The 10,447-nt window shown below is 45.9% G+C and overlaps 1 protein-coding gene across 1 annotated transcript in view; it reads right to left on the reverse strand.

Moving 5' to 3' along the window:
• Positions 1–6,760, reverse strand: part of HOMER1 (homer scaffold protein 1) — a 97,467-nt gene extending 90,707 nt beyond the window's left edge. The window contains exon 1 of the mRNA XM_054178006.1: positions 6,643–6,760. Coding sequence (XP_054033981.1) covers positions 6,643–6,647 — 5 coding nt within the window. The 5' untranslated portion in view covers positions 6,648–6,760. The remainder of the gene's footprint in view (positions 1–6,642) is intronic.
• Between the last annotated feature and the right edge of the window lie 3,687 nt (positions 6,761–10,447).

A 10,447-nucleotide genomic window follows, 5' to 3' on the forward strand; every position in this document is an offset into this window, starting at 1 on the left:
AAATTAACTATGGATCCAAGACTATAGCATGATAGTCACAAATAAGTAATTTAGAAGTATTTTAAAATAAACAAATTCTAAACCCCAACAATATTACCTATTATGTTTTCTAGTATGGAAGACACTATGGAAAAGTGGGGAAAAGAACATGTCTCAAACTGTGAGCCAACCTAGTTAACAGTCTCAAAACAACCACCTCTCCCAACATGAGCTTCAAAACTTGAGAATCAAAATGAGATGCTTCCCACCAGTATAAACAGGCATTGCCATAGCAAAAGTCATGTCCCACCTGCAGTGAGACTTGCATTGTGCCAACCCCTGTGTTTATAAGGTCATGGAGTCAGCTAGGTTACAGTACTGATGTGGCTCACTGCATAAGCATTTGTGGACACAGGTAAAACACACACGTTTGTAGACACAGGAAAAGAAGCCTCTGTCTTCTGTTATTCCCACTTTTAGGTGGCAAGTTCAGTGAAAACTTAACAATCAAGATGCTGACAAAGGATATAGCCACAGAGATCGACAAAACAGTACCTGTGAATCATTTACATACTTATGGAGGAAGAAGAAAAACTTGAGATAAACTATGTATTTCAAGTTCTTTCCTCTTTATTCAGGTAAATGCCACCAGTCAAAACTATCTCATATCCATAGCTAAAAAAATAAAGCTTAGATACTGGAAGTATCAATATATGCTTGTATCTGGCAATCCAGCATCATCTATTGCTTGTTTGAAGAGCATCTCCCTAGACTAATTTTTTTAATGATGACGGGCATTCATCACTACTTGCCACCAGAGGAGAGTGTCAGAATGCAGTGTGTTGCCAGAAGCATGTGTCATGCAGTTTCAGAAAAATCAATAGAGTATTCAAACACAGCTCCACTCCTTTGCAGAATGGAGCAGATGACATTAATACCATTACTCTGTTCAGAGCCCATAGAGCCCAACATCGCATGGTACAAAGCCTGAGTGGAATACAACCAGAGCTCCTGTTAGCCTCCTATCCCATCAAACCTCCCTGCCCTGCACTCAGTACTGATTTTGTGGGTCTCAAATGGCCCAACCATGGAAACAAAAGAAACTAAAATACTGGCAACAGAATGGGAAAAACAAACCTACTGGCAAGTTTTGGTCTAACAGTAGATTTTTCATAGCACAAACTTTCCTCCCTCAGTGCACCTTACCTTTGGGACTGAGTACATCTGCAAAGCCCCAACATGAAGAACACCACAAAACCCAGAACTAGAAAGCACGCTCTTGAAAATTTTGTGCAGAGGGCTTCAATCTACGGAGGGCTTTTAATTACTAATTTCAACCTAACATGGTATCTTTAAAAATAAATGGAAGCAGCATACCAATTTTTTATTTTAAGTAATGTATTTGTATTTTTTCCCTTTGTTCACTGATTGTTTCCTGTTATTAAGACTATGATCACACACATGGGAAAGTCTGAGATTTTTCTTGAGTGTGTCAGATTCAAAGTGCACATTGTTAAAACAGAAGTGCACTTGATTTCTCTGAGCATCTATATACATATATTCATGTGAGTCCTGGTCCAGACCTGGTCTCAAGCCTCATTAACTTTAAGCCACACATTTCCCTGCTAACATCCTCTTAAACTGTAACTTCCAGACTACAGGAGACATCAGCTCTTGGTAACTACTTTAGGCCTCAACAGCTTCAAACTTAAATATATCTGAAAGAGTAGTTGAACTGAGTTTCTAATCTGTATGAAGTGTTTACATTGTTTAGATGACCACTGATCTGGAATACAATGGAAAACCACAGGCTCATCTAAAATGATGTCTCAGGAACCTACACTAATGAGAAACTATTGGTAAATGAGTGTTACATCATGAGATAATGCTCTCCTCTTTGCAGTACACTGATGTGTATATATGATTTGGAAAGCTATGACTTAAAAGAGTGATCAGCTAAGAGAGCTTTAAATCAAGTTGTAATCTTACAGGACAATCAAAGAAAAAAAGCTTTCTACAGATTTCCCACTAAACTGTTATCTGAATTCTACTCACTACTTCTATGGCCCAGTAGACAGAAACACTCTAATGCCAGTTAGGTGTCATCACCTCCCCTGATTAGAAGTATTGGGCTTTTATAGTGTTTCAAGTTATTGCAATCTCTATGGCTTTAAGACTATGTATTTCCTTAAGTGTTCTCTCAACATCTGATTATGAGGCAACGGTAGCAGGAATTGTGAATTAGCAAGCACTGGGAGAGAGAAATCACAAAAACACAAACACACATCATTAATCTGATGTTTGACTTGAGACACCAAGAATAAAAATAATCTCATCACAATAAATGTGAAGGACTTCAATGTTTATTTTCAGCAAAAGCAGGATTTCACCCAAAGAGTTGGTCTATATAATCTTTATAATGCATGGAAACACTGAAACAGATCAGTCACAACCTTAAGGCATTACAAATACCTTCACTAGATTAGCACGGAAGTCATCCCACATGTTGTCCAGTACACTCACCTATGTGTTGCTAGGCCAGAGGAGCTGCGTTAGACTTCTCATGCTTATCTCACAACCATAAAACTGTTGTGACAGAAGATAATTTAAGCATGGTAGAGGTCTCAACACATTACTGCCTGACAAAGTAGTTCATTAACCATTTCCAGCTGCTTTGCATACAGACAATCTGGGTATTTTGTTTTTTGCCAATAATCCAGTTTAGTGGGTGTTATCTATAGTTAAGTGATGTTGATCTGGTTTTGTTACAGAAGACAGCATAAACTACTTTGCTGTCATTGCTTTCCCTCAATAAGCACCAAGACGGCCAGGAATTGCAGTAACCCTGAAATATTGGCAAGAAGCTGCTCTGTTATCTGCAATATGTGTATGTTAGAGAAGACAGAACTCTTGCTAAGACAAAGTTTTGGGAAAGCTATCATTAAGCCTTGTGGGTGAGAAAAAGACAGGTTAAAGACTCTGAGTCAGATAAAATTCAATGATCAATGATACGCCTGGCTCCTAAAAGCTCTACAGCATTCATGTCTTGTTAAGACAGCTAGAAAAAGAACACTAGAAAGTTTAAGGACAAGACTGTGGTTTGGAAACACCTAAAAAAAAAAAAAGCAAGTAAACAGCAGCCAGCTAATTTCCACAATATTCAAACGGTACACAATTTCACATATTTTTAGACTGCAAAGCTTCGAAGGGGCTTTGTAAAAATTACAACTTACAGTTTTGAATTAGCATGATTTGTCAATTCCCCTAAACTACAGTATCCTTTGTTTAACATGAGACCCCTGCATCTTAAGTGCTTTAAAGAAATGCATTCAACTCCTCATCTTTCAAAAAGGGGAAGAGCTAGAAGTAGATCAAGAGCAACAGACATTTCCCTGACAGCAAAAATTAAAATAAAACGCTTATTTCTAGGCAACTACAATGCTAATAAGTACATCCTAAAATATTAATCTTCCACAACATTCTCCAGTCAGCTTCAGAACATAAGTATTCTAATTCTGCCGTCTCAAACTGACACATATCATAACCACCTTTATGAAGATAACATACTAAATATAGTCCAACAAAAGTGAAGAGAATCTGAAGTCCTTGTAAAGATACCTTGATTAACATGACATGACAAATGAGCACATTTTACAGAAGCTTTTACGTTGCAATTCCTTATCATTCAGCAATAGCAAAGGAAAAAGCAAGTAAGATACTTGTCCACAGCACAGAAGGCCATAACAGAAAGTAGTTATGGAGACTGCCCCTTAATACACCAGGAATTAATCCAAGAGATTAAGTTTAACATGACACCAGCTTCTCACCCCAACCAGAAGTCACGGCTGTGCAGCTTCCACACTGAATCTAGCATGAAGTGTATTTATTTCAGTATCACAGTCCACAAAGACAAACCTCTAACTCTGCTGCCCCCAACTAAAAGCTTTACCAAGGACCAGTAAAATATGGTGATGGTTTGTAGCCTTAAGGAGTAATTTACCTAGTCAATGTATACAATAACCTGGGCTACCAATATACATCCTGAGTATGTTTACATAAGAGCTATTTCTTGAGGATTAATACTATCAAGCCTCTGTTCAAAGATGACTGACTGTGTAATACTGACAAATTCTGTATTTCTCAATACTGAGAATACAAGGAGATACCTTATGAATTATGACTGAACATACTGAGGTCATCTCAAAAATACATGTTTTTCTATTAAAGACTGCTTTATTCTGTGTGGTCAACCAAACAAAGACTCCACACAAATAAATGGTTATATCACTCAACAGTCATTGTTAAGATACTGCTTTTATGCAACAGGGATGAGGAATTAGGAAAGGAAAGAGACTGGCAGATACTGAACATCCCATGTGCCTTCTCTATATAATCATTCAGGCTTGATTCATTCACCTTCGCTGGTGAGATTAGAGATAGCCACAGACATACAGGATACAGCACTCAGAGTGTCTCCTGAACTACTGCACTGTATAGAAGATCCTCTAGTTTCAAGTTTCTCAAAACAAAAATTTAGTAGCAGCACTGGCCTCGAGACCAGTCACCCACAGCACAGTATCGACCAGATATACAGCACATAATTCCCTGGCTTTTAAATGAGATTAAAAAGCCATTGCTGGTTTGGCAAGTCAGTTCCTCTTTCTCATCTCAAGTTTTCTGTGTTCTGACTACTGGAATAGGTAAACCCTCCACTGGCCAGGTTCTACAAGTTCTCTGTACAAGCTTACACAGGATAGCATTAAATACTGAACACAGCACACAGATCCTCCCGTGGACTGTCACCATTTTGCCACTTGCTTCTAGAGCACTCAATTTAAAGACATTTGTAGAGCATCAGATGGCAGGCTTCACAACAACAGTGTTCAGTGCACCTTGGTCTAGAAATACTCCAAAATCCATGGGCAACTGAATTTATATGCTAATACAAAGCAGCTACTGATGGAAATGCCTGCTCCAAAAACTAGCAAATATATGATACTTTGCTGCAGATCCATTGGACTGGTGATGGTCCTGGCCTGGGTGTGCTCTCCACATCAATAGAGAAGGGAGCTTGCCAGTAACACACACCTACATTTCTCAGTTTGACCATCTTCTTAGAAGATGGTCTTCAAAAGAACTCCATATTGCAATACTCCAATTTGTACTGTCTGAAGATACTTTAAAATCTGTCAGTGAGTTTTGCCTTCTTGACCCTGTTGTGCCAAGATACCACGTGAGTGATCACAGCAAGAATTTAATCACTTAGGATTATGTCAATTCCCTCTACAGATAGCCATTTGTATTGCTAAAAAGATACAAGACAAACACCAGCAGTACTGAAGCTGATAAAATGGGGGAGTCTGCTCAATTTAATACAGGAGAATGTTTACTCCTCTTCAACAATTCTCTGCATTTGTAAAATTATTCACTTAACTGATACATGTACAGGCACAACACTGATTATATATCGATGAGGGCCTTTCCATTATTTTAATTTAAATGATAAATGATTGTCTGCTTAGCAGTTTTAAGAATATATCCTAAAAATATAATATCTCTTAGCCTTTTAGCAATTTTTGAAATATATTATCATTTACTTGATTATGTAGATAGTAGCAAGTTTAGGTTTATTGTGTTTCAGATTTATTTATTTTTTTAATGGAAGGGAAGACAATAGGAAAATAAAAGCTAACCTAATAAGTCTTTCTTTCCCACATCTTGTACCATGAACCCATCATTAGGACAGAGCCAAGGATGCAGCTGTTATCTCATCATATACAAGGAAGTTAATATATTGGAGAATTGCAAGTTTCCTTAACAACCTGAAGAAAGACACACTTTTAACTCCCATATCAATATACTAATTTCGCATTTGGATTCCTGAATGACCAAAATGCAAAGGACATGATTTGTAACTCTTACACTCTGAACCACGTCAGTCTTAGAAAACATGTTAATGCATGATACTCAAATCATACCAGGATTCTGTTGGTTTTGAACATGGATGAGTTTCCATCCCATCAGCCAAGCCTCACAGTAGAGAATATTTTTTCTTAATCACTAAGAATACAACTGTGGGAAGTTTTTACAAGTGTCTATGTCACTTTTTTTTCTCCACTAATTTATATGCGATCAAATCAAAGATTTTATTTCTTCCAAGTTCCGCAAAGCCTCAAGTGGATGTCCCAATTTACTAGGGAACCTGCTGTAAACCAAATTGCCTGGAGCCTTCTTATGATGTTTTATACCCTCTGAAGATTCCGTATGAGTTAAAATGAACCCTTCGCTGCTCTGAAGTTCCACCTTGTCACACCGAGCTTAAAGCAGTTTGCAGGACTAACCATCCTTAACAACCTAGGGAGGGTCCCCAGCGTGGGTAATCTGAAGCCAAAGCAACCGCTCCCGTGATCCAATGTGGTTACAGCGCAGGCAAACCGCCGCAATCGCGGCGCGCCCCTCACAGAGCGCGCTGCTTTTTTTTTTCACCGCGCTGGTGCACAGCACCGGCCGCGGCCGGATTCCTGTCCCTGCGCAGCCCGCCAGTGCAACCAGTCGCGTCCGTGCGCAGCCAGCGGCGCCCGCTCGAACCGCGGCAGCTTGCTCGGGCAGCCGCCTCCAGCCCCCGCCCCAGTACCAGCCCGGCGGCCCCCGCGAGATCCTTACCCCATGGCGGCCGGCAGCGCCGAGCACCGGCGGTGCCGCGCGGGCCGCGTCCCCGGGGCACTCCTTGCCGCGCCGGCAGCTCCGCAGCCCCGTGGCGGCGGGCCGCTGCGCTGGGCCGGCCGCGCCGCGCAGGCCCGTGCAGGGGGGGCCGCGCTGCCGGGTCGCAGCTGCCGGGCCGAGCAGGGCCGCCCGCGCCCTAGGGAGCGCCCCCCTCGGGCCGGGTTCTCATGGCCACCGGTCCCGCCAGGCACCCGCAGGCAGCGGCTCCGGGCCCCGGGCGGGCGGTGGCGGCGGCTCCGAGGGCAGACGGGTCCACTTCTGCCGGCAGACAGGGAGACGGTCGCGTTCTCCGCAAGAGGCTGGCGGCAGTTGCGGCGCTTCTAGCCGGGACGTGAGCGGCAGCCGAGGGCTCCGTGTGCCTCAAAGGCGGAGCGGGATGGGGCAGCCGCTGCGCACAGGGCTCCACGCCTCCGCTCCCCCTAGCAACCCCGCCGGCTGCGTGGCGGGCACCGATGCATTTCCCCGAGGAGGCAGTACGAGTCGCAGCACCGGTGCTGGCATCGGGCTCCCGGCGTGAGGCGGCTATCGGCGGGCTGCGGCCGCACGTCACCCGCAGGCACGGGGGTGCCGCGCGCCCCCGATCTGCCCGCCCGCCCCTAGCTGCGGAGATGCGGGGCGCCGCTCCTCCTTCCCGCGGCGGCGGGTCCACTCCTTGCCGTCACGCCTTCTTCTGCGGCGAGCGGGCGGGCATCGTCCTGGGGCGCGGCGGGTCGGTCACTGCTAGTGGGCGGCGGGAGGGGCTCGTGCCGCCGAGCCCGAGCTTCTCTACGGCGGGGCCACGGGCTCGGCCCCGCCGCTGGGACAGAGCGAGGTAAAACAGTTGATCGCCGCGTCAGGCGGTGCTCAGCTGCTCCGACTCCCCTGAGCTGTTGCCTGTGCTCGCTCGCATTCCCCGCCTCCGCCTCACACCTCCGCCACCGCCCGCCCGTCCCCTCGCGGTGGGCAAGGACCGCCGCTGCGCGTAGCTCGCGCCTCCGTCCCGCTACTCCCGCGGGAAAGAAAGGCAGGCAAGCACAGAACCGAGCCGAGCCGAGCCGAGCCGAAGAGCGGCCGCTGCGCCCTGCCCTACAGCTCCCCCTGCACGCTGCCGCACGCAGCTAGAGCACCCCTGCCCGCGGCGGCACCTGCTCGCTCTGCCTCCATCCTCCGCCCGGCGAGCTTTAAATAGCACACGTCACCTCGCTCCCCTACGCACTGACGTCACGCACCGCTCCCGGCGCTGACGTCACCGCGGTGCGGGGGATGATGTCAGAGTGGTTCGCGCCGCCGGAAGCTCTTCTATAATAGGGAATTGCGGCAGGGGGAGCGCCAGGCGCGGGGCAGGGAGGGCTCGGTTCCCGCCGCGGCGTGGCGCGGCCGCCTCCGCGCGCCTCCTCGGAGCGGTGGCGGCGGCCGGACCGCCTCTTCCCGCCCCCGCCGCCTGCGGCGGCGTCGCCACGGCAACACCGCGCGCGCCCGCCGCCGCGCCCTGTGGCCGGCGTGGGTGTTGTGGGGCTGCAGTCTGAGTTCTCCTGATCAGCCGCTCCGGGATGCTATTGCGGTATCCAGCCGCCTGCCCCGGGTGCGGGAACGGCAGGGCGCCCTACTCCCGGGGCAGACAGATACCACCACCCCACCCCCCGCGCCTTCCCCGCTTTGCAAACACTCATCCCGACAGCGTTACGCTTTAAACCGTGAGGAAACACAGCTCCTTAACATGTAGAGTCCAGCACGTCCATGCTAGTAGTATAGCAAAGAAACAGCCAGATCCTCCTATTTTAGGTTCAGTCCTTCAATGGTTCCATGCAAACAGATTGCATGTGTTGTCGGTTCTAACTCAGCAAGGTAGCCCAACTTTCAGCACTACCTACCATCCTCTGGGGCACCTACCTTGTCATAGGGTCAGCAAATACTTCAAAAAACTCTCCCAGCTTTTCCTGAATTTATACACTTCATAGGTATAACCACTGCTAAACAATGGCATTGGGAATACCCAAGGTGAAACATGCATGCCAGGTCCTTACCCCTTCTAGGACCACCTTCAATATTTTCACAGTATGTTCCTGCTTAAGTGATGTTGTAGCCATCAGAGTCATGTCATACCTACAATAAACCCAAGAGGAAGATACCTGTAAGACACTTGATGTCAATTCTCACATGAAAATTAAAGAAGAGGCCCACATTTTACTAATCTATGTTATGGCATTGTAAAGCATGGCAAAAACAGCAACAGTATGTTCATAGCTGTTGACTTTGGGGGAAAAAAAAAAAAAAAAAAGGGTTGTTTGCATTTCATAAGAACTCTGGTCCTTGGTAGAAAGTGTATGCCAGGGACAGGCTGGAATGAAAGTTAGCCAGAGGATTTACCTAACAATCTCAAGTGCCTAGGGTAAGGTCATGCATTTTAAAAAGTTATTTTAAATCAGACATGCATGTGTTTTGCAGACCCTTCCTTCAACATTTTGACATATAGAAGTAACCAGCTATGGGAAGAGTGAAGATAAATATCAAGGGAAACCTTCTGCAAACAAAAACAAGCATGTGAATAATTTCTAGCAGCAGCAGCAGCAAGGTGGACTGCCTCACACAGGAGAAAACAAAAGCTTCCTTGTTTTCCCATTTCACAAAATCACAGAATGCTAGCAATTGGAAGAGACCTCTGGAATTCATGTAGTTGAACCCCACTGCCAAAGCAGGTAAGCCTATATCAGGTTGCAGGGGAATCTGTGTGTGCTGAAAATCTCCAGAGAAGACTGCACAATCTCTCTGGGCAGCCTGTTCCAGTGCTCAATCACCCTCAAATAATTTTTTCCTTATGATTAAGTGGTGCTTCCTGTGTTCCATCTTGTGCCCACTGCCTCTTGTAGCATCACTGGGCACCACTGAAAAGGGTCTTGCTGAACGTGCAGACTTCTGGTGCATCAGCCACTCCTCACAGTGTTTTATCATCACCAGACTTCAGATCATTCAGGTTATTGATTAACATGTTGTACAAGATTGGACTCAATACTGGAGAACACCACTAGCAACAGGCCTCCATCTAGAGACCACAGCACTGACCATGACTCTCTGCACAGTCTGCTTCACTCATCTAACTCACACTTCCTAAGCTTACCTATAAGGATGTTACAGGAGACAGCATCAAAAACCTGCTGAAATAAAAGTAGACAACATCCACTGTTATCCCCTCATCTACCCAGTTGGTCACCTCATGAGAGAAGTCTATGAGATTGGTCAAGGACGATTTTCCCTTTGTGCATCCACAATGACTAGTCCTGATAATCTTCTTTTCCTCCACATACTTAGAAATGACCTCCAGAATGATCTGTTTGATCACCTTTCCAGGCATGGAGGTGAGGCAGAATGGCTTGTAATTTCCAGGGTAGTCCTTACACTTTTTGAAGACTGGAGTGACATTGTCTTTCCTCCAGTCCCCAGGCAACCATCCTGTTCAAAAATTATGGAGAATGGCTTAGCAATAACATCAAGCAGCTCCCTCAAGCACTCGTGGGTGTATCCCATTGGGTCCCATAGATTCGTGGGTGTTCAACTGGCCTAAATGATCTGTAACCCAGTCTTCCTCAACTAAGAGAAAGCCTTCCTTCCTCCAGACTTCCTCTCTTACTTCCAGGAACTGGGATTCCTGAGGGCTGGTCTTAGCAGTAAAGACTGAAGCAAAGAAGGCATTCAGTAACTCTGCCTTCCCTGTGTCATCTGTTACTACCTCATAACCTAAAGTAAAGACACTAAGCTACAAAAACTTTAG

The sequence above is a fragment of the Dryobates pubescens genome, chromosome Z, assembly GCF_014839835.1.
Source record: "Dryobates pubescens isolate bDryPub1 chromosome Z, bDryPub1.pri, whole genome shotgun sequence".
Taxonomy (NCBI): domain Eukaryota; kingdom Metazoa; phylum Chordata; class Aves; order Piciformes; family Picidae; genus Dryobates; species Dryobates pubescens.